The sequence below is a fragment of the Athene cunicularia genome, assembly GCF_003259725.1.
Source record: "Athene cunicularia isolate RWA chromosome 5 unlocalized genomic scaffold, athCun1 chr5_part2, whole genome shotgun sequence".
Lineage (NCBI taxonomy): Eukaryota > Metazoa > Chordata > Aves > Strigiformes > Strigidae > Athene > Athene cunicularia.
The window spans coordinates 7265142-7289255 of record NW_020799102.1 but is presented as its reverse complement, the minus strand read 5'-3'; the positions used below and the strand labels follow the sequence as shown (position 1 = coordinate 7289255).

Sequence of the window (24114 nt, the reverse complement as noted above, 5' to 3'; positions counted from 1 at the left end):
TGGGGGGGGGGGGCTGAAGATGATCTCACACGCACTCCCGAGCCAGATGAAAAGCTTATGACTCGAGTTCGGAAAGCAAGTGAGGGGCCTGTTTCAGGTCTGAGCATGATATCGCAACGATAAAGCTCCCCCAGTGAATGAAACCACAATGAAAAGATCCTCTGCCATGAGAGGGGGGTCCCAACCCCAGCAGTCGGGGCTGCGGGGCCCACTGCCGCTGGCCACGCTGCCACCCCAGTTTCGTCTCCGGCTGGCAGATGGCTTCAGGCACAGGAGAGAGGAGCCCGGCGCTCAGCGCAAGGACCAGGAGCCGGGACAGGATGGGTGTCTGAGCATCATCTGGACCAGCATCTCAAGCCCTCAGCTGCTGCTTTTAGTCACTGAATGAAGATCTCCCCACCCTCTGCTGCAGCTGCACAAACGGAGAGGAGCTGGTGAAGCTCAGCACCCAGCAGCTCAGCACCAAGCTACGGCTCTGGCTGGGCTCCAATACAAGAGCTGGCATGCGGGAGCCATCAGAGAGCGATGGAGCCAGACTGCTGCTGCTGCTTCATAAACAGATAATGGCTGTTAATAAAAACCAAGCAGGGGTTTGCAAATGGGAAGAAGAAAGGGGGGGGAGGGAAAAAAGCAGAGTGAAATAAAAAGCCAAAGCAAAAAATAGAAAAAAAAAAGCAAAAAAAAAAAGCAAAAAAGCTAGGGTTTGTGTTGAAGTAAACAAAGGTTAAAGAACAGTCAGGCTCCTGCAGGAATAGCAGAGCTGGGCCGGGAGGGAGGGAGGGGGCATTACGTAATGCAGGAAAAATGTTGGCTCCATTCAGTTTTCCACCACTTCATGTGATGTCAGGAAAACCATATAAATCAACAGGCTTTCTGCTCCCACGGATGGAGGGCAGCAAGCAGCACTATTTATACTTACACAATTAAAAAAAAAAAAAAAAAAGGGAAAAAAGAAGAGAAGCCGATGATTTCCAAGACTGGGAATAATTGACTCAGATTCCTCTTTCCCAGCCCCTCTGGAATTGCTGTTTCTGGGCTGTTAACCCTTGAGGCATCCCTGCCGCTGCTCTTGCCACCCCCAGCTCCCCCATCCTCACCCATCAGCCTCCATCAGCTGCTTCAGGGGTCTGAAGGATGATGGGCTGGAGGCGAGCAAGAATGGCCAAGCATGGCGTTTGCACGAGATGGGGACACAGAGGCATGGACCTATGTCACATCTCCTGGGGCTGAGGAGAGCTGGGGAGCACGGAGGGGCTGTGTAGGGCTGCCACAATGGGTTGGGGACCCTCGGGACAGGGTTCCTTGGGGTACTGCCATCCATTTAGGGACAGGCTGAAATTTCAGGACAGGATGCTAAGATTTCAGCAGCCCTTGGCAGCCCGACGCCCTGCTGGGGTCACAAACCACCTCCAGGGAGCACCCAGGCACCTCTTCTGGGACAGAACATAGACTGAGGCAGCACAAGGTGCCTGAGCTCAGAGTGCACAGACCGAGGGGTTAAACCCCACCAGGACGAGGGGTCAGAATCAGGCCTGGCCGCACATCCCGCCCCAGATCTCCCAAGCGCTGGGGAGCTGCCTCTAAAGCAACCCTGCTGCTGCCCACACTGCAGGCAGGAGGAAGCTGCGCCTGTCGGCAAGCGTGCCCAGCCTCCCCCGGACGCTCTCCGCAGCCGCTTCCAGTCACGATTTCCATGTAAAACACTGCTGCCATGACCCAGTGTTCTACATTCCGGTTCCCGTTTTTTCCAGCCGCTGGTGGCCTGCATTCTGCAACAGGCTGTGGCCCTGCAGCACTTTTAATTAGGGAGGTTTAAGCTTTGCTCAGCGCCCAGCACAGCCGCTCTTGCTTGGGAGTCCAGGCTCCTGCAGCCCAGGGGAATGAAAATGGCTGCCCTGAAGATGGAGGATGTGTGTGCCCAAGCAGGGTGCAGGCTTGCTCGTGAGGGCTCGGTGATGGTGATGCTGATGGCCGGGCAGTGGCACGCTGCCGGCACTGCATGTGGTGGGGGTACACCGGCACTACAGAGGTCCCCCAAGCCTCCCCTCACTTTCCCAGAGAGAAGGCGGCTCTGGAGCTTTCCAGGACACCTCACCCAGCCCTGCCCCTACTCCAGGACTCGGGGAGTGGGGATGTGCAGACAAGCGCTCCCCCTCACCCAGCCCTGGGAAAGCGATGGCGGGTAGGGGGGTGCAGGGGTCATGCTGTGAAGGCTGTTTCCTGACCCGTCCTGGTGACTAAGCAGGTTCCTTCCCAGATAAGACCGAATCCACCTTCTCCTGTACCATGTGCCAAGCCTTGCCCTTGCTTATGCTGCGGCGACCTTGGAGCCACAGGTATGGCTGGGGTGGGCCAGGGGCTGCCGGAGCAAGCTCATGGCCACAGGCTCCAGCACTGGCCTCAGCAGAGCTCCTGCAACACAGGCCACATTAATTAGCTTTAAGGGGATTTCACGTAGCCTCTACTTGCTTTTGAAACTCTCGGACCAGAAGGTTTATTCCCGCTGTTTCTCTGCTCTTTTCTCCCCATCACAACACAGCTACTCTAATTCAACAGCACTGACCCATGCCCTGCATGGGCAAGTTTCCCTGAATGCCACTTGCTTTTGCCACCTTCCCCATCACAACTGCCCCTTCCCAGGGCCTGTCACGCTGCTGGGTTTGCAGGTATGGCTGCTCCCTCTATCGCTGTGATGCCCCAGAGACACAGAGGTCAGTACCCTCTGCCTCAGCACCAAAGCAGCACCCAGTCACCACAGGATGAGGACGGGCTTGGGGAACAGAGACGATCCCCATCTCTGTGCTTTTGGCACTATCTAGAAAGAAGCCTGGCTGAGCTCAGCAGGACTGAGGGGCTGTGTGGGGCAGCACCTGCCCACCCTTCCGTGGGCAGAAAGCTTGGAGGTGGGCAGGCAGCCAGGCAGACACCCGGCTGTCCCAGCCATGGGGAATTAAAGGCAGATTTAACTCTCCCTTCGGCAGCTCATTGCTTCTCTCTCCTCCTCTCTGCTGGGCCAGGGCATTTCATTCATCAGTCGCCTGCCTCCCATTCTGCTCTGCAGAAGGGCTGTAATTAGGGCAGCGCATGCCTCCTCCTGCCTGCATCTCGTGCCTGGAGAGCATCATCTCCAGTAGACCCTGACTCACCGAGTGATGACCCTCTGCCCCTGCCCTCCTTCCCCTTCCTAGCACATCCACGGATTTCCTCTCCTGCCCTCCCTCTAATAGCAGTGAGAGGGAGCAAAGAGCCCAAACTGGACCTCGCCCTTGGCACATTCACCAGGGATGAAGCAGCGCAGGGATGGGGGAATGAAGGGCAGCTTTTGGGTGGCTGGATTCACGCCACCGTGACCCCTCTGTACCCTCCTCTCTCATTCACTCTGGCTGGTGGGCTCAGTGGTGTGGAGCTGGATGTGCAAGGAACGAATGCACACAGAGGACCCAGCGATGCCAGCATGGCTTGAGCCTCCTTGGTCTGCATCCGGGACTGCCCTACCCCACCAGAGCCACCAGTGGCCAGGAAAGTGGGTGCAGATGGACACGTGTGGCCACAGCTCCCTAACTCCAGACTAAGGGCACGAGCACTAGGTAAAGTGGTAACCCAGGGCTCCTACCTGTGAGGATGGAGACGCTGTGGAAACAGCTGTCTAGCTTGCCCAGGAGGATGGAGAGGAAGCTGTCGGCAGCCAAGCCGGTCACGTCCCGCGTGCTCTGGTCATAGACCACCACGTCCTGGTGCTCCTCTGCCTCCACCTGAAGGAGAATGGCAAAAAGCGTGTGTCAGAGAAACAGACTGAGCACTGAGGATGCTGCTGCCCACACCACCAGGGGAAGCAAAGCTGAGTTTAGTGGCCACACAAGCAGGAGACCCCAGTTTCATGCTGTCCCCATGAGCTGGCCTCGCTCACAGCATGAAGGGTCCAGCCAGGCTGGGACTCTGCTCCACGGCTACAAGTGAGTGTGTGGGTACAGATGCCCATCGGAGCAGCCCCACCAACTGCAAGTGCTGAGCATCCTACCCAAAACAGGGTCACTCCTCCCCATCGCCCACCCTCAGCTTGACATTACTTAACTGAACCCCAGAAGCCGCCGCGACTTTTTCCACCACCTCCTCCCCATCCAACCTTTGCCCTCAGATACTCCTCAGCAGCTTGGCTGGTGTCATGTGGATTTGGGGGTGGTTCTGCAGGCAGGGGTGCTCCCAGAACAGCCCTTGTGCTGCGGCTGGAGCAACAGCTCTTCAGGGCTCAGCCTGGAGACACCGTGCCCAGCACAGTAACACCTCTGTAGGCACCACCCCTCTGGAAGCTCAACCCAAACCTGCAGATCACCCCTGAGGGCAGAAGGAGAGGGAAAATCTCTTCTTTAGTTCGGTGGATGTTCAGGAGGATGCTCTTTCTTCCTTTTGTAATGCATGGCAGGGCTTGCACACTGCAGAGAAGTGCTGGGGAGAGGGAAAGGAGCTCCCGGGCTGCTCTCACGTGGCTTTACATGCCACAGACAGCACCCAGCCCTGCCGCCCGCTGCCGTAGGGTGTCCGAGGCGGGTGAGATGGTGGGGTACCCCTCAGGCAGGCAGCAGTCTGCAGGCAGGAGTCGCCCATGCCTCCTGATGGCTGGATTGCAGCAAGAGCACTCGAGGTGCAGCCAGCCGTTTCTACGCCTACCTGAAGGTCCGTGCATCAAAAGAAGATAAAAATCCTCGCAGAGGCACGGCTCAGCGCATCCACTCAATGGCCGGGTGGATGGCATACGCCTGCCTTGCGAGCGCCTGCCCTCCCAGCCAGCGGGGTAGGGCACATCCATCACGTCGTGGGAGGAGGAGGCAGGAGGAGGCAGCAGAAGGCAAGGAAGGAAGGTCTGCGCCACCAAGCTGCTCTCTCCTCCGCTTGTGTTGGAGCTGCCCCCCCTCCGGTCCCCAGCCTTCTCCAAAATCTCTTTAAAGGAGACCACTTGAACTAGGAACCACTCGTGGACACCCGCCTCCCTTTGCTGTCTCACTGCCATGCCCTGTCTTACCACCAGAGCAGATTGGCTCGGGGTTTCTGTCGATATTAATGCTGCTTTCACACCCTGCTGCAGGTGCTTCCCTGCTCAGCAACGTGAGCGCCATCCAAATAAAACTGCAGGGTGCACTGATTTAGCTGAGCTCATCACATCTCCTCGCCGCAGTGGAAGGACAGCCCCGCACCGACAGAAATCCCCGCCGGGGCACCACGCACAGCTCCGCACTAGGAAGGGGGGAGCTCAAAGGAGCTGCCTGTTCCGAGCCCAGCACCAGGCACCGGAGAGCAAAACTGGCCCCACAGGGCAGTGGGATAACAGGAGGGATGAAAAGGCAGTGGCAGGGTGAGAGAGAAAAGGATGTGGGAATTTGAAAATAAAGACACTGAAAATGACTGAAGTCACCTGGGGTTAAGCCAGCTGAGGATCTACCCCAGCATCTCTTCCTCAGCCACCCCTGAAGCAGGAGCTTTGCGGGAGGCCATCCCAAGAAAATAATCAAGGAAAACACTGTGGCTGCCAAGCCAGCTCAGAGCCAGGAGCCCACCGGTCCTTAGCAGGGCCACTATCCCTTCAAGCTCTCTAGCATGCTATCAGCACATCCCAATAACCCAGTCCCCAGCCTGAAGCCCCGTGACAGCAAAAGCATCTCCCCCAAAAGCAGGATGAGGCGGGGACCAAGCTGCGGTGGGGCAGGGGCTCATCCCGGCTGCGTGGTCCAGGTTGGTGTGGCTGCAGGGGAGATACCAGCTCTGGCTGAGCAGAATTATCCCACAATAGGATTTAGTGTTCCCTCCACATGGAGAGGCTTTGTTTGGGCCATTACTGCAGGGTTGCTGAGCGATGGCAGAGATGTGCGACACGGTTTACATTCTATTAAAGTTATAAGGTTTCACTCAATGTAAATGCCAAACAAGCACCGGCCTTGCATGGCCCGGCTGCAGAAAATAAATACCCTGCTTTCTGAGACAAGGATACCTGTAGCATGGTCTTGAGGAGCCCTCATGGAGCACACAAGGAGCCTGCACCAGCATCCCAGCTCCTCACCACAAAGGGAAATGAGTGGTTTAATCTGGTCCATGGGTCTTCCATTAACCTCACACACTCCTGATACACAGGAGAGGGCACGGGCCCATCTCTGTCCTTAAACATATGGAGGTTAAAAGCTAACCAGGGCAGAGGAGGAGGGTAATGCTGAAGAGATGCTCAGGCCCAGATTCCTGCCTCTGCCAGGTGCTGGCACAGGGCAGGGGCAGGGCTGACAACAGGACTCCCTCCGAGGAGCAGCACCTCCATGGTGGGAGCTCTCTCATGTGGGTTGCCCATCACCCCAAGACCGCTGAATTAACCAACCCCCAAGGCATCACCCTCCAGAAATGGTCCCCAAATCCAGCCAGCAAAGGCCAGCAGGGCCAAGGCGCAGCAAGTCTTCTGGCCCCAGGCAGATGTTGAGTGGGGCTTACAAACCCATGCATGCTTTTGGAAAGCTGCTGCCTCACCCCAGGGCACCTCCCCAGAGACAAACCCCCCTGCCAACATCTCAGCTGGTGGGGATGGCCAGCCTGGAGCAGGGACCACACAGCCAACAGCTCCACCAAACCCCAGCTGAGGCCATCCACTGCCTTCACACCAAGGCCAGTACTCCCCATCACCCTCCCCAGCTCTGGCTGGAGGTAACTCCCTTATGAACATTTGGTCCCCGTCACTGGGTGGTTCAACACAGCCTAGGTCCCTGCTCCGCCTCCCCCCAGCTGCCAAGCAGGGATGGTGATGCTCTACAGGTGATCCGGGCTAAGATAAGAGCGAGCTACTCTTATTATCCCAATTACTACCGACATCTCAGTCACATATTGTTTCAAAACACAGTGAATCACCCCACTGAAATAACAGGGCTTCCATCAACATAAAGAGCAGCCAGGCACACGGCTCAAAAATAAGCCCCGGCTTTCCCTCAAGCAAAACAGCTGCTTGCAGAGCCATGCTCCTAACACAAATAAATAAATAAATATTCCCATTGCCTGAAGAGACCCTCATCATGCCTCTAACCACGGCTATAGCTGTGCTGGAGATAGCTATATTTCAGGAAGCGAGAAGAGGTTGAGAAGTGGAAAGTCTTTCCAGGGGGATCTTGAAGAAGTGAAATTTTCAACATTTCCCTCAGGAAATTCTAGTGAAAACCCCAAGCAGGAATTTCCCATAACCTCTGCCCCTGAAACTGCACCAAGGAGCTGAATTATTCCTGTTGCTATTGGAATTTATTATTGGGAGATTTTATTATTGTTAGTATTAGGAGAAGCGTTCAAAACCAAAACCAGAGCAGTACATTATTTTTGTGTGGAGGGAGACTATTGCTAATTGGGAAATTAATTGCTGCTGCAGTTTTTCCCAGGTCGGGCACCACAGGAAGATGGTGCACAATGGGGCTCAGGGAGCAGTGGCTTAGCTATGCCCATGATCGTAGGCATATTTCATTGAAAAAAAGAAAGGGATTTTTACGTTCCTCTTTTATTCTTTCCAATCAAATGGTCCTTTCCATGCACCAAAAAAGCCAGGAGCTGCTGTTATCCCACAGCATCACTCCAAACTGCACCACCCAGAAGCATCATTAATGGTACCTATCCTTAACAGGGGTATGGAAAGAGGGATGTGAGCATGGGGAAAAGCAAATTAGACAATGGCTCTCATCCCCCCTGCCTGCACACAGGAGGAGTGGAAGGGAGAGCCAGGTGGGGTTGCTCTGTATCAGGCCCTGCCTCCTACCCCAGAAGGCGATCGCCAGCCAGGGCATTGCCGAGCCGGGATGCGTAGGTCGAGTTCTCTTTGCACCGGGCAGGTGAGGGGGAGCGGGACGTGGTGGGAGCTCAGAGCTGCCCTTTCCCTGCCCGGGCAGCCCCGCGTCGCTGCGGGCTGCCTTTGTCTCAGCAGCCCCGGCCGGCTGGGAGCAGGAAACAGGAGGAGGGCGGGAGGCCCGTCAGGAGGAATAATGGGGCTGGACAATCGCACCACTGATGTCACCCTTCCTGCCATCTGCTCCCAACACCAGCCGTGCCCCCCGTCCCCCCCTGCTTCGCCCCACCACCTCCCCCAGCCCCAGTGCAGGGAGCCAGGGGCAGAGCAGGGCCAGGGCTGGGGGAGGTTGGCCAGCTATGGCAAGTGGAGGCAGGGAAATGATACCGGGTAACGGAGGTCTAAACCAGCTTTCAGCATCCCCCTCTGAGGGTCTGTGCACCTCGAGGTAGCAGACCATATTGATTTCTGGGGGTCCCGAAATACATCCACAACCCAAGTGGTTGAAATCAGAGGCGTGGGGTAAGGAGCAAGGGGCAGGGGAGAGTTCATCACCCCAGAAGGCAAGCTGGCAGGTGTGTGCACGAAAAGGCTTGGACACCCCGAGCCATGGCCACTACCTCCACGAGGATATGGCTATGAACCCCCTGGTCCCTGCCTCCAGCTTCCCAGGGCAAGTGGCTTAACCTTACAAGGATGCCCTGAAGCTTAATTAATTCCTGGGCTGCATGTGCTGGGAGAGGCAGCGGGGGCACACCGCCTCCTGCCCCTGCGTGTGTCGGGAGAGATTTCAGCCATACGGAAAAGAAAAAAGGAAAAAGCCGTGAATTAAAGACGGTGGCAACGCCTCTCCTCCGCCCCCCTAGCATCCGTGGTTATAATCAGGTCCTCAGCCGGTACCTGGACCATTACACAATGATCCTGGAGCGGGGAGGAGGCGATCGCTCCTTCCACAGGCACAGAGCAGGGACCGCAGGACGGCCCAGCTGACCCCTTTGGGAGCCACTGCTCCTCTGCGGCTGAGGAGCTGCAGGTTTGCAGGCAAACAGCATCAGCTGACGTTAACTCTTCCGTGCATCCCCTTTCCCCATCATTCTCTTCTTCCTCCCCCTTGCGCATCGCTTTTGCTGCTGCTGCCGCTCCACGTGACAGCGGCCACTGCAGAGGTGACCCTCGCCGGGAGGAGGGCTGCCGCACCGCTCTCCTCCTCGCTTGCGAAAAACTGATTATTCTGCTTTATTCTCCGGGGGATTTAAGAGCAGCTAAAGCCGTTCAGGAATCAGTCTCTGCAATCCCCTCCAAATCGCCCAGCCCAAAGCATCACCGCAGCAGATTGGCGTGAGGCCGGGCCCCCCCCCGCGCTGCGAGTCCCCTTGATCCCGGCGGGGTGATGTCACCGGCAGCCAATGCGGGCAGCGGTGGCTTCGCGGGGCGGCGGGGCGGGGGACACGCCGCAGATGGCTCCAGCTGGGCCCAGCATTTGATTAATCGCCTGAATTACCCTCGCTTTGCCATAAAATTACAAGGCGGGAATGGGGGAACGGTAAAAGCGAGCCGGCGGGAGGGCGGGCTGTGATGGCAAACCACCCTCCGGCTTGTCCCACAGCCCGGCGCCCACTTGGCGCAGCCCTTCCAGCAGCATCTCGGCGGAGGGCAGGACCTGGCCCATGGCACCACCGGGACACCCAGCACTGTCCTGGCCACGGCTCCAGCCGAGCTCCGTGGCTCAGAGCCACCTCTATTATTTAACCAGGAGCAATAGAGAGAGGAGTCCGGGAGAGATAATATGCCATGACACCGGATAAGAGTTTCTGGCGTCACAGGGGAGGAGGATTACATGTCCCTGAATGGAGTTAGAGATGACAGAGGGGAGGGGAAGAGTTTTTAGCAGGGGATTAAGCTTACAGCTCCAGAAAGGCTTTGGGGGGTTGTTTGCTGGCACAGGACAAGTTCTAAGGCTGATATACCTGTTAGACTTGCCTGGGGAGGGCTCCTGGAGCAGGAAGCCACGTCAAAGGGGTGGGGGCAAGAAACAGGTCCCCAAGGACAGCCCTGTGGCTGTATGAGTTCATGTTCCAGCTCTCCAAAGGGTGCCAGAGAGGTGCTGGCAGACACTGGGGTCAAGGGACAGAGGAGGAGCATGCACACACCAGGCACAGACTGGCCCTTAGACCAGTCTGCATCCCACCCCCACTCTGCCCCTTTCTACTGGGGAAGAGGGTGCAAGCATTCACCAGGAAAGGTGAGGATCAGATCCCCTACCTTCATCTTGGAGGCGGGCTGGATAAGCTCTGTGATGGAGACCTTGTCCTGCTGAAGCCTCCTCTTGACGAGCTTGGAGCAGCAGATGTTGACAGAGCTGAGGACGTGCCAGGAGTTGTACTCCACGAAGGAGCGGCTGTCAATGACCAGGGTGCCCTCCGCTCCGTTCCTCAGGAGGCTGGCCAGCTTCTTCGGGTCCATCACCTTGCGTGGGAGTCTGTCACCAGCCATAACGGGCCCGTCCCCTCTATGGCGAGTGGGGGGCAAGGGGCGGAAGGGCAGGGCAGGGACGCCAGCACCCGTCTCCCCACGGGGAATGAGCGAGGGGGTAAGGGGTAAGCAGGGCAGCACCCGTCCTGGTCTCCTCACGCTGCTAACACCCAGGATGCCAACTCATTGTGCTGAACCTGGAAAAAGAGGAAAGGAGAAGATGACCGGTCAGCTGGGCAGGACATGACATTCACCCTGGGCCAAGTCCCCAAGGGCTTAGCCTTTAGAAGATTGCAACAAGCCACACTTCCTAGGTATGCTCTCCCAGCCCGCGGGCATCTGTGGATCCAGAGCTGCCCAAGCCAGAGGTTTTCTCTTCGTATTTAATAGCCCTCAGCAGAGCTTTCTTCCATAAATTTGTCTAATTGCTTTCTGAAGCCATGTCAGCTTTTAACAGGCACAGTGGCTGGTGGCAGGGAGCAGGCAGAACAGTTTGCCAGCTACGGTGAAGAAGTCCTTCCCCTGGTTTGCTCCAAATCTGCTAACCGATGGCTCCTCTGGGTGACCCTTACTACTTGTACTGGAAGAAGCCACACATGCCCGTTCCCTAATCACCTTCCCCACGGTTCTCATCACATTTAGATCTCGTTTAGGAGCCTTTCAGGTCAGAGCATCTACAGAGTCGCCTGTTGCATGGGTGCCTTATGCCACCTCAGCCAGCTCAGCTCTGACACGCCATGTTTGAGAGGCAAGCACATGGAGGACCTGCATGGCGCAAGATGTCTCCTTCTTTCCCTGTTCCCAGCTCAACAGCTCCTCACACTCAATTTGTTTTTTCTGACCTCTGCAGAGCACAGAGCTAATGATTTCACAGAAGCAGCTTAGCTCAGCTCCAAGGTTTTACTGCTGCATGGCAATAGCTAGTTGGTGGCCCATCAGACACACCACCAAATCAGGTTTGCTCACCCATGTCTGTCACTTCACAGTGGATTTCACTTGCTTTTTATCAGAGCCTGCTCAAGGGTATCTTGCCAGCTTGCCCCCTGGCAAGTCAAGAGATGACCTCTCTTGCAAGCCAAGAAGTAGAGTTGACCTTCACTCCTGCCTTCAAGAAAGAGTCCAGGCATTAGGGCACAAGCCCTGAGAAAATGTACTCGGACTGAGGTGGCCCTGAAGCAGCTACTGCTTTCCAGCATCTAACCTGCACAGACTTTTAAAGGGGGCTCATACACCAGGGTACATATGTGAGCTCCATCTTAGGAGCTGAGGAGGGTCGAGCCTGGTGCTCTCTGAAGTGCCACCAGAAGAATAAGCTTCCTCCACGCACAGCCCATGGGGTCTGTGAGAGCAACAGGCAGGCTGGGGGGACATTCAGTTCAGGGTGTCTTCTTAGGTTTTAACGGCACACGTCATTGCAGGCATGTTTTAATGGCATTAAGTTTTAATGCCGCTGCAGTCATTCAGAAAATACGCCTGGGCTACTATCAGGCTCCTCTTGTTCCTGCCAGACGGTATTTTAGAGAGAACCCACAAGCTGTTCCATGGAAGCTTTAATGCATCTGAATTAGCAGCACTATGAGTACCATGCCTGAAAAGGCCAGCGTAAAGATTTTCATTGACTTCTGCAGGGCCAGGATTTGGTCCATGGACTAGAGGAGACTTATGAGTCACTCTGGTCCAGGTAAGCCAGCAGTTCTTGAATGTTCCTACACCCAAAGCCCCTGCGGTGCAGGCACCTACTGCAGTGGTAGCTCAAGGCACAAGAGAGATGCTTGAGCAGGAAATGCTACTGGGTGAAATGACAGAGACCCATCACCAAACCTGGAGGACGCGGTCAGATTGCAGAAAAAGGTTGGAAACTCACAGAATACGAGGATGAGGATTCCAGCATTTGCTCTTCCTCATGACTCCAGTGCCAACAGCCCCAGCTTCCCAGGCTACTAGACCTGTCTCCCAAAGCAGGGGGTAAATGTCCCAGGCTTCAGCCTCAGGATCCAAGCTCCCAATCCACAACAGGATGTGCAACTCTCCCCTGCCCTGGTATCGCACCCCTGCTGCCTCTGCCAATGTGTTAATTCAAATTGGAGGGGGGAGTGTGTGGGTGTGGAATCTCCTAAAAGCTACAATAGTGATGGCCCCTCCTGGCACAAAGCGTTTTGGCAGTCCCTCAGCACTACAGCGTTGCTGTCCCCGGCCCCATGGCGAGCTCATATTGCTCTGTGGCTCCTCACGGCGACTCCAATTAGAGCTGCCCCCTCGGCGGGGGGCATGGCATCTGCTCTCCAGATAATGTGCAAAGGGGAAACTTGGGGGTCTCAAGACACAAATAGAGGGGTCTGGGAAAGATAACAGATTCTCAACTGCTTAACCGCTCTGAGAAACCCGTTCAGAAGAGGCTTTCCACGCATGAAGTTCTGTCAGGTGACCAGGAGCTTAGGTGGAAGAGATTGGAGAAGACAGATGAGGAGGTTTCCCTGCTCAGCTAATAGCTGCCCTCCTTCAGAACAACCGGATAAACGTCCGCTCCATCATGCCTGGGTGGACCTGGTGGCAGGCACATGTGACACATCGACCAGGTCCCACTCCCAGCTCCACCCAAAAGATGTGGGGGAAGGCAGGGCAAGGTTGGTCCATTCTGCCCCTCTTTCCCGGAGCATTACGGGAGGGTGAAGATGACTGACTGAGTGGGGTCACTGGGAGCTGTAACCTTGGCATTAGATCCAAGACACAGGGACTTCTCTGAAAGTATGTCCAGCCAGGTCAAAGGCAGATGAACCACTTTTCTGCCAGTAACCACAGGACATTTTGGAGCCAGACTGAGGGGTGGTAGGTTCATTCCCAGCTAACAGGTACCCCAGGGATCAGCAGAGGCTGCGAGAACTTCATGGTACCTCACAGGCTGTGTGTGAGATGGTCTTGGAGACCACCAATGCCTCCGTACCTAGGAAAGCTACCAGAGAAGGAAGGAAGATGTCTTCCTGCTTCTGCTCAGATGGGTGAAAACTGAAGGAACAGGCATAGCCATGGAGCACTGCTGAAGTAAGAGATCTCCTTGCCATGGTGACAGGAGACCAGGGGAAAAGGTTAACCTGGAACCTAAATTAGGGTTTCAGAAACATAGCTGTGTCCCTCTCTTATCAGTTTATTAAAGCCATCTTAATCTTCTTGAGTGCTCCTGAAGAACATTACCATAATCCTTTAATCCCACCTCTCCCTGGAGTGCCTGTAATGAGGAGATGGGCACATGGCTTAGCTGAATGGGGACAGCCAAGCAGGAGAGGCCACACTTCAGCGGAGGGACAGAAAGACGGGCAGAGATTAGCACACAGGCTGGGCCAACTGCCTGCTCACCAGGACTCTGTCCCCCGTGTCACCTCCATGGATGTGCATGTCGGGTGAGGGGTTGCTGGCCAGACGAGTCACGAGCATGACAGAGATGTGCGTGGCAAGCTGGGCTAAAAGGGCAAGTGTTCATCCTGGCTGTGACCCGCTTCTGATCAGGCCAGGCAAGAGAGCAGGAAAACCTGAAACACACCCCAGCCTGAGTCTATCTGTGTGGCACGACAGATCACGAGAACTAATCCCTGTGGTGGCTCAGCACAGGTCACCGAGGTGAAGGCCACTTCCCTCAATTTCTCATCTTGCACAAGGCCCCCAGCTGAGAGATGTGATATGGGAAGGGTGCAGATCTGGCTTCTCTTGTACTGGAGAAATCAACTGGAAGGCTGGCATGACTCTGTAGAAACCATAATCCTCACTAACTGGCATGTTCACTCTTTGCACCAAGCTAGTAGTTGTGTCCTGGAGTGCTCTACCCTCCACACATGGTCCCGTTGAGGAGATGCTCCTCTTGCTGCCTCAGACAGGCCAGCTCTGCTGCGGGAAGCAGCTCTGACCTTGTGAACACATTTCTCATGTAAGTGAGATTGGGTCTACAGCATGTTCTCTGCAATGCTCATCCCAGGAGCACGCTCTTCTGGTGGCATCTCCTTGAGTTTACCAAGGGATAAGAGCACCGCAGAGAAACACCTGCTTGTTTGTCCCCAGTAACCCATGAAAGCAGCCGTTCCTGAAGAACTGCCATCCCCACCAGGGACCCAGCAGCGCTGAGCTAAGTGATCTGGCTTTTTCCTCTGCAGCCCGACTGGGGAAATATCCATGTCCTGTGAGCCCTGTAGCAAGATGCTGCCTCCATCCATCCATCCATCCATCCATCCATCCATCCTTCCACCCACCCATCCAGGTCAGCCTTGCCACCAGCCCCAGGCTGACCACTGGGATGCTGGCAGGACCCCACCAGCCCCCAGTTCTCCAGACACTTATTAAGATGTAAAACGTGGCACTTTTGCCAAGCCCTCCACCCTTTTTTTCCTCCCCATCCCCTCGTTTCTTTCAAGTGCTTCGGCACTTAGCGAACTCCCCTCGGCAGGCTCATGCTGTTTGAGGGATTCCTAAATCACAGGCCTATTACTAATTATTATTATTTTGCAGCAGCAATCAGGGACCCGGGGCTCATTAACAAGTTAGCACCTCTGGTTTCCCTGGAAACCCGCAGCTGCCAGGCAACGGCTGCGTCTCCGGCCCGAGGCGATGCTACTGCAGCGCCTTCGGCTCACTCCGGGAAAGATGCTTGGGTCCTGCATGGGCTGATGAATCCAGCTCAGCAAGCGGGATGGGGTTAGGAAACTCCAGGATGTGTCCCCCTGCTCTACTCCATCTGCTGTGAACCTCAGCGTGTCTACTGATCCCCTTCTGCCACTCACAGCATCATAAACTGCGTGCGTAGCGGCTTCTCCCTCCCAGCGAGAGATGCCGGCTTCCTCCAAGGGTGAGGAATTTGGAGCACTAATGATCCCCCAGGGTGGCAGTGGGACAAAGCTGTCAGGTGCCTGCAGTAGCTGCTTTGGAGGTGATGTAACCGCCAATGATTTCTTAGCAGCTACTCAAGGTCCCTTTAAAAGGCAGCACAAAAGGTTTCTCTGCTTGAGGACCGAAAAATGGAGAGGGTTTTATTTTTGCTCCTTAAAACCAGCTGGAAAACACCACTAACCACATCCACTAACCCAGACGCAAAGTCTGCTCATCCCCTTTCCCCGGTGAATCTCAGGGATGGGGAGGAAGGACACCTCCCCAGCCTCAGCAGTATGAAGATGCAGGGGAGGAGGCAATGCAGTCTGCTGCCCTGCTCTAACCACCCGAGAGCCACAGGGGATTTTCCCAGGGCAGACAGAGGACTGTCCCTCTGCCTCATCCAGGTTGATCTCACATCCCCATCTCAGCTCCCTGCACACTGCAGCAGGCATCCCCCTCCCCAGGGCAAGAGCTGCTGCAGCCCCCCCTCCATGCAGGGAGGGCTTCAGGAAAGGGGGAAGGGGCAGCCTCCCCTTCTTCCCACAGTACACCCAGAGGCAGCCACTGCACCTTTCCAGGGTTTCAGGCCCAGCTGCTTGCTGATCTCATGATTTTTTTTTTTAATATTTTTTTTCCCCTCCTCCTTTTATGCCGCAGTCTCCTTTCAATTCCCTAGGCTGGAAGCAGCATGGTGGGGAGCCCTGCAAGGAGTCGCACGTGCCTGAGCAGCACCCGCTCGCCTCCCTGCGCCTCCCATTTCTCCTCTGCACCTGCAGCCCTTGGTCCCAGAAGGTGTTTTGCACCCAATGACGTGGCCGAAGGACCAGGATGTTCTTCAGCAAAGAGCCAGATGGTGCATTCACACCGGACAAGGGACACAGCACAGAGGCATGTGGCAGTGCTGGCATGGGGCGGGGGGGGGTGTCAGCCTGGCAGTATGGGGCAGCTCAGGGCTGCCCACGCTGGAGCTGCAGACAGGAACACAGGGATGAAAGGAAAGGGGACAAGTTGTATCCAGCTGCAAAGGCGTCTTTCCCATGCACCCCTCACCCTGCAAGGCAGACCAGCCCTTCTGGTTGCAGTTGAGCCAAGCGATGGGGTTCCTCATCCCCGCCCACCATCCGATGTTGTGCCTGCAGCTTTGGATGGGCTACGACTGCAAAGGCAACAAAAGTGACCCAGGTGCATTTAAGGATTTACAGGCTGGCCATTCCCAGAAAAATTTCTGACTGCAGCCGTGGTGGTCAGTCCAGAGATCTGGTCAGGAAACACCAATAGAGACAGCAGGGAAGGGAGTCTACATGACAAGCCACTATCTCTTCCTCTTAGACTTGTGCTTTTAACATGATGTATATGGTTTTCCCCTTTCGTATAAACACAAGCTTTCATTTTAACGCCTACAAAAGCCAAGACCAAAGGTTATCCATGACCAGCCAACCACTGCCTTTGCCCATACTGAGGATGGAGCTCCCAAGTACACTGCTTTCTAATACCAAAGCTATCTCATTTCCATCCTCACTTTGCCAAGCCAAGAGCTGGCCAGGCTCTCATCTCAGAGCTGAAAGAACCTTCTGCTTTGAGCAGCCTGGCACACATCACAGAGGACATGTCACAATGGAGAAAGGAAATCTAATCCTACTGATGCTTCAAGGGCCCTTTACTGCCCACTGCCCGATATCCCCATCATGTGCTGCATGGCCCCATGAGCCCAGCAGGCTTATCTTGGGGATCTCCAGTAGCTTGTTTGCCTTTTTGCAACAAGAGCAGACAGAGGCAGCCCAGAAAGGTATGCAGTTAGATACTTCTGCAGGGCTGGTCCAGCTCTCTTGTCCTAGGACACCAGACACCATAAATACCTGCTGGGTGCATTCGCAGTTTCCTGGAGAAAGGGTCTCCAGGACCTGCATGCTATTCTCCCACAACACCGACGTGCTAAGTGAAAGAAAGCACAGGGTTAAGCTGTGGTTCTTCAAGGCTGCAGATAAACACGCCAGCATTTCACTTTCTTAAGGACAACCCCAAATGATGGGAGTTTGTCCATCTCAGCAGAGCACCGAAGCCAGCACCTTGCCAACACAGGGGCAGTCTGATGGCACCCAAGAGCAGTGTCATTAGTCCCCCATATTTAAATGATAAATAGGACCCCTGGCCTCACTGAAGAACAACGACGTTGCTGCCTCCTGGCAGGTTTTATGCCATTTCTGATGACAACAGGTGCAAACTGAGGTGCTGATCCCAGCGCAGGTTTCCAGCCAGCAGAGGCCAATGTCCACAGTTACGCCACCCTGTGCTCACTGAAACTCTGGCCCTCCTTAGGAGACTCAGAATTCAGCTCAAAGGCAAGGGGTTATGCTGGTTTTCCACAGGCTGAGACACTCCCCAGGGCAGTAAATACATTTTGCAAGACTTTTCAGAGCTGATTCAAGGATTGCTGAATTTCCTATATGCACACAATAGCCAAATTGCTCACAGGTTTGGGATGAATTAGCATTTGTCAGCTCAGGCTCTATCTCTTACCACAGCCCCAACGAGGAGGTACCAACTCCAGGTTTTGGAGGATTGCCTTTATCTAGAAAAAACAGACAAGGCAGGCAAAGCCCAAGCTGAAGTTACTGCCCCACTCTCTCCTTTTCCCTTGGGGGGTGTGATTCATTACCAGCTGGTTTTGTTCTGTTAATCTAAGGTGACATGGGGGTCAAACAAAGTGTTTTGCAGGTCCTCCTCCATCCTCACCACCCTGGATGAGCACGTGCCCATCGACCACTCCGAGCCACGGCTTGCTGGTCAGATGCTATAGCTCTTCATGTATGAAATCCTACAGCCTCGCCTCTTCAGTGAGAGCTGGGTATTGCAGCATTTTGTAGCATAGGCCTTCTGTCTTAATCCATATCATCGTTGCTATCGTGGGTGGCAAACTAGATGAACTCATTCACTGGGGGAAACAAGCAGCAATATTCCCCCCACCAACTCCAGGCAGATGTTGAAGCATGATATATATAATCTTGTGCCCCCCCCCCAAAAAAAAACAGTTTCAAAAAAACCCCAGAGATATATCATGACATCCACCCAGAGCTTCAACCTCCTCCAACTCGTTTCCATGCCAGCAGGTCTCACTCATTCTTGCTTCTGACCATGCAACAGAAAACATGGGTGATCACACCCAGCCTTGCCCCTTTAGGGTTGCTGGTTGACCCCAAGCTAAGATCGGTTCAGTTCTCCTCACCTTCCTGCCTATCCAACAGAGCTCAACACTTATCTTTACATCAGTTACTGCTGAATGAACCTTGCTCAGGTGCCAGACAAAGAGGCAGCCAAGCTCAAAGCAGAAGGGATTGTGAGGATGACACAGAATTACAGGCATCAGCATTCAGCAAGCAAGCGGAGAACGCGCTGATCTATTTTTAATGGTACAATGCAAGTGCTTTACAAAAGGATGTGTCTGGGGAGATTCTGCCCAGTCAGAGATTTGCATTCGGGTTTTTTGCAGCAGTCAACTTCCCTTGGTGTGCGGGAGGTGTTTTGTCCCTTCACCACCCCACAGAATAATTCAGAGAGCCCCGGCTTAGTTTCGGCTAGAGGCTCATCCCTCTGGGTCACCTTCCTGCCCTGCCATGTCCTTCTGACTTTCCACCAGAACAGCTGAACCCGAGTTGAGCAGCAGGCAAGGTGTAAAGCAGAGCTCCAGGCTTGCTTGGCTTCTGGGTCTCAGCCCTGCCAAGCTAGCAAAGCTGCTGGGGACATCTCTGCAAGGTCCACTGAGAGCAGCAAAGCGGTTAACGTGGTTTTTCACAGGCTACCTCCTAAGTCAGCAGTGCTGGCACTCTCTCGGCACCAGCCCTCTACTCAACAGCCTCAAGTGCCAAGCAAGGCTGAGGCTGCGCCCATCCGCCCCACACACAGGGCTGCTGGCCAAGGCAGATGAAGATGGCATGAATAACTCCACTCAAGCTACGGCTCAAGAAGGACCAGGCTGCCATCGCAAGCTTGGAAATAAGGGTTGTTAGAGGCAACGCAAAAAAACCTGGATGCTGTAGATACTTCTTGGTTGCTTCTTTTCAACGGCACACCCCAGAAACTGATGGACCCTCTTTGTCTGGAGCAAAGATTGCCTGGCATTACCCAGGAGGGGCTGGATTTCAATGGGAGATGTGCAATTTAAGCAGACACAGGTTTAATGTGTGGGAAGTGCTTGACTTGCTTGATGAAAAAAAACCCTGCAAATGCCTAATAAACGGACTGAAATTTCTACCCGAGCTTCTGCTGCATCAGCTGAATTACCATGTGCTAGCTTTAGACAGCAGCACTCCTCAAAGAACTAAATCCCCTATTAAAAAGAAGAAAAAAGGCGAGATGAAAAGCCATGGATGCGGGCACACTGCACACCTACATGCCGGATGAGTAACGTGGGCCGGCAGAGACGAGCCGGAAAGACGCATTGCATCATTAGCAGGGCTGGAGGACGCGTGCTGTGGAGGGGAGGATGCCAGGGTCATGCTGTCATTGGAATCTTCATACAGGATCAAAGCAGTGGTCCACCTTGTTTCAGGTCCCCTCACCATCACTGCCTAATAACAGGTATTTTACAAAAGCCTGGGAGAAGCAGGATGGTGGGTATTTATAGAGTAGTCATGGAATAATTTAGGTTGAAAGGGACCTCAGGAGCTCATCTGGTCCAGCCCCTCTCTCACCTAAAGGAGAGCTAATGTCAACACCAGAACAGGTTGTCTTGTCCTTCTGGTCACCAAATGACTTGTTCCCAGTCATCAGCAGGCTCAGAAATTATGCTCCCCGTAACTCAGCATGTAGAAATGCTACACAGAGAGCCTCTTCTGCAAATTGTTAGAGCACCCTGAAGGGCTCTGAAGAAATTCCTGAAGAACACAGGGTCTCTGCCCCAAGAGATCTCAAGGCTTGGCTTAAAAAAGGTACAACGAAGACAAGCATACATCGGGGTGGGCAAACAGGAACCGTGAGGGCTTTCCATGCACAGCAAACAACATGGAAAAAGGCACAGGAGGAGTGGAAAGAAAAGAGGGACTCAAGGAAGGATCTCCAGCCCCAGATAGGTTGCTGGGATGCTCTTGAATTAAGTCAGTGCATCACTTACTTCACCTTCAGGCAACACAGTCCCTGCATTTTTGTGCTGTTATTGCTCCCTGTTTGCACTCGGAGAATCTTAATGTACTGGACCAGTTTCCAGTCAGCACCTCCAGGTTCTCCTCTGATCCCAGCCTGGGCTACCACTGTACCTATTTTCTGAAATACTGATCCTTCCAAGGCACCACGCAAACAAGCACTACCTGTCATTTTTGAAACTGAAGGTCCAGAGCAGCAAAAATTCACAGAAGCTCTGGACAAAGCAAAGGAAGAAGCCCCCTGCACACCAACCTAGATGACCTTGTCGAGCTGCACTTAGAAAGCCTCAGAGGGAGAGTTAAATAGCGGAGAGATGGAGCAAGGCAGCCCACAGGAGCCATGGCAGTCTGCAGCGCAGGCTGGACAGGGCTCTATGCTGGGCACAGCCCCCCAGTGTGAACCCCCTTACTCTTACTCTCCTTGCTCGAAGTGGAGATGGTTGAGAGCCTGACCCAAAGGCTTGGGGTAGAAAGTCTACAAACATGTCTTGGAAGAGGAAGAGATAAAACTCCGTTTTTCTTTCTATGACCTCATGCTAAAGAGGATATCAAGGCACCTGCTGTGGCTAAAGCTTGGTATGTTCCATCATGGTCTCGGCTGCTGGACCGCTTCTGGCAGAGCATCTCATGACACATGGTGTCCCCCTCCATGGGAGGAGCAGGCAAAGCCATCAGGACATCGCCGGGGTGCAATACAGCACCCACCATCCCCGTGGGAACCTGCACTGCCACTCATCACACCACAAGCTCTGCCTGGCTTTGAGGGCAGCCCTGATACCATTAGTGCAGAGTATCTTGCCACAGTCAGTTTTTCCCCCCTTCATGTTCCCCTGGCTGTGTTATAATCCTGCACACGAAGTACACCCAGGCCTCCTGAGCAAGCTAGAGAAAATCTTAAGTGGAGAGCTCCTTTAGCTGCTTATCTGATGAATGCTCCCAGGCCGCTCACCTCCCTGCCCCAAATCTGCCCATAATTACGTCAGGTACCTCCTTCCCACTCCATCAGGGGGGACAGGTGTATCTTCAGAGAAGAAATGTAAAGCTTGAAAAACAGGTTTTAAAACCCGGAGGGCACAGGGATGCAGAGGAGCTCGTTGAAGCTTTCCCCACAGCATGACGGCATTGCATTGCTGTGGCTGTAGGAGTTTCTCTGCATAGCAGCAAGGAAGAGAGCAAGTGAGACCCAGCGGCTGTGCTTGGAGGACCAGGAGCACCCAGGTGCTTCTGCAGCCATCTCCCCCCTAACGCTGCTGTTAAACACCCAGCAGAGGACAAAAAGGTCTATAGACTCTCCTAGTTCAATCTCCACACTGTCCTAGCAGGCAGAGAGGCACCAGCATCCGCAAGCTCCTTCTCTTTATCGCCTCCTTCCCTACAAGATTCGGTTTGCCAGAACCATTTCAGTATGATGGCAGCGTCCTATGAGCCCGCACCATAAATCAAGGCTGCCAAGTGCTGGAGCATCTCCTTTTCCTCCTTCCATCCCTGATAGTGTTAACATTCTCTGCACCTGTCTGCACCCAGGGCTTCGGGAGCCGAGCTGCACAGCGGAGAAACTAACCTCTGATCCCTAAGAACAGCCTCACTTAAAGGCAATGAAGCAAATCCAAAGAGGAAAGGCACCTATAACACACTGCCTACCTCTTACGTAGATTAAAGCAGCTGGTGCAGAGGTAAGGGGTAGGAATGGACAGGGGACTCACTCATATTCACGCTAGAAGAAGTAATTTCAGAAATCCAGAGCCACAACGGCTTTCCAGCCCTTGAGGGGGGGTGTGGGGGTGTGTGTCTTTTTGGGGAGACATGGCTGCAGAGGCAGAAACTAGTTCTCTCCCACCTCCCAAGATCCAGTTTGGCAGTATGGGATAGGGACTACTGCGAAGTCCTACCCAGCCCTCAGGGGTGTTTTGGTAGCAATAGTAGTGCTGCATTTAATTTTAGGTGAATTTAAACTCTCCAAAGGCAGACACCTCAGTGGCTTTCTCAGCAAGGTGCCTGGCAGCCAGCAAAAACATGCTCTGCAGACAAACACGGCACAGCATTTGCAAGAATAATCTCCATGCAGAGCCTCCAGTGAATGCTTCTAAGGACTCTGGCCACTTTGTTCAGCTCTCCCAAGCGTAGCCAAGGCTCGACTTTAAACAGCAATGCTAGATCCAGGTTTTCCTTCCCTACTCCCTACCTTGTGCCAAGGCAGGGACAACTGAAAGCCACGGGGGGAAAAATCTGTTGGACTAAAAGCCTTTTGGTGTGAGATGCTGCCATCTCGCCTTGGAGACCCTTGAGCAGCTTGAGCGTGCTGCTGATGGGCTGGGGGCATAAATTTCTGCCTACTGCTATTGCAAAGAAGCGTTTGGGCATCCATCTGCTGCTCACGCACCCAACTGTCCTCTCTGGTCCCAGCCATTCGGACAGTCCTACACAACCAGGCTCTGCCAGCAGGGCTGTGACAGGCAAAACTGGGGACAAGACACCTTCAAAGCCCTTGCAGACATCTTAAAATCCCAAATACTTCCAGCTACAGCCAGGAGGGTTTTCTCAGTGCTGCAGCTTATTTCGTTTTGAGAACCCTTACAAGCAAAACCAAAGCAAGCACAGGAACCCCCAGCCAGACCCAAAACCCCAACAAACCTCTTCCACAGAGAGAGTCCTCCCAGCACAGATGCCCTCCAACAGCGTGAGCAAACCCCGTCTGACAGAGGCAAGGCCAAACCCGTAAGCGCCAATTCCTGTGCATCGAGTCCTTCCGAAAACAAAGCTCTCCGCAGCCGCGTTTGGGCGCGTAGGCAGCCGTGCCCCGAGCCCTTCCTTAGCGCAGGAGGATGAGACAATGCGAACGTTAAACCCCGCTCCACGGGCACGCTGCTCTCAAGGTTAACATGGCCCCTGGGCTGCCAGGCGCAATCCTCGGCGCTACCTGTTCAGGGCTTCTTGGACATCCCGACTGTCTCCTGGGGGGGTCCTGCCTTTATACCCCAAATTAGAGAGAGATTGAAACCTCCAGCAACTATTCCCAAAGCATTTGTCATCGCTAGCTGCTTGGGACGGGGACGGTCTCTTCCACACATGCTTATGCAGCGCCCAGCTCCCACCAGGGAGCTGCTGATAACTACCGCAATACGAAGCATAAACGCATCCGTGCCCCGAAAAATCCAAACATCCTTAACAGAACAGCACTGCACCGCGTCCTTCCTTCCAACGAAACCGCAAATTACTGACCTGTGCACAGAGCTCCCCCAATGCAAGCTGAAGCACTGACATCAGCTTTTGCTGTTGCTCAGGAATTTAATTCTAGGGGAGGAGAAAAGGGAGGGGGGGGGAGCAGGAAGGAGAAGGAACTTATTTATCAATAAGGGAAATAACCAGGAATCTTTAAAAACAACCAAGGCTAGGCAGAGAAAGCAACATTTATCACTATATAATAAAGGGGGGGTGTAGGGGGGTGATCAATCGGTCCATGCACATTAGGGGAGGTGGAGGGGATTATTTTAAACGGGCAGCTTAACTCATTAATCGCTAGCAGCGCCTTCGGAGCCGCAGCAGTGAAGTGTTGCATGAAAACCCCCGCTGCTGAACACATGCCGGCTTCGTTTAAACGCCAAGGACACAGGGCGACACTCCAACCTCTTTCATCATCAGAAAACCCACAGCGCTGGTAACACCGGTTCCTCCGACACCAGCCCTCAGTCCCCCCAAAGAGACACTCACCCCACTCCCCTGCCCCGCGACCCCCGCGACAGCGGCGATGCCCGGAGCCCCCCCAAACCCCCTCCTCACCTGCACCATCACCGCCCGGCAAACGCACACCGCCGAGGAATGGGGGGGTTTGCAACCTTCAACCCCCCCAGCCCCGAAAACAAGCGCAGC

The 24114-nt window shown here is 54.4% G+C and overlaps 1 protein-coding gene across 1 annotated transcript in view; it reads right to left on the bottom strand.

The window, feature by feature from the left end:
* The window catches only part of DUSP8 (dual specificity phosphatase 8), a 61831-nt gene extending 37732 nt beyond the window's left edge, over positions 1–24099 (bottom strand). The window contains exons 1-3 of the mRNA XM_026850178.1: positions 24025–24099; positions 10052–10458; positions 3614–3752 (exon numbers count right to left, since the gene is read on the bottom strand). Coding sequence (XP_026705979.1) covers positions 3614–3752; positions 10052–10282 — 370 coding nt within the window. The 5' untranslated portion in view covers positions 10283–10458; positions 24025–24099. The remainder of the gene's footprint in view (positions 1–3613; positions 3753–10051; positions 10459–24024) is intronic.
* Positions 24100–24114: the final 15 nt, after the last annotated feature.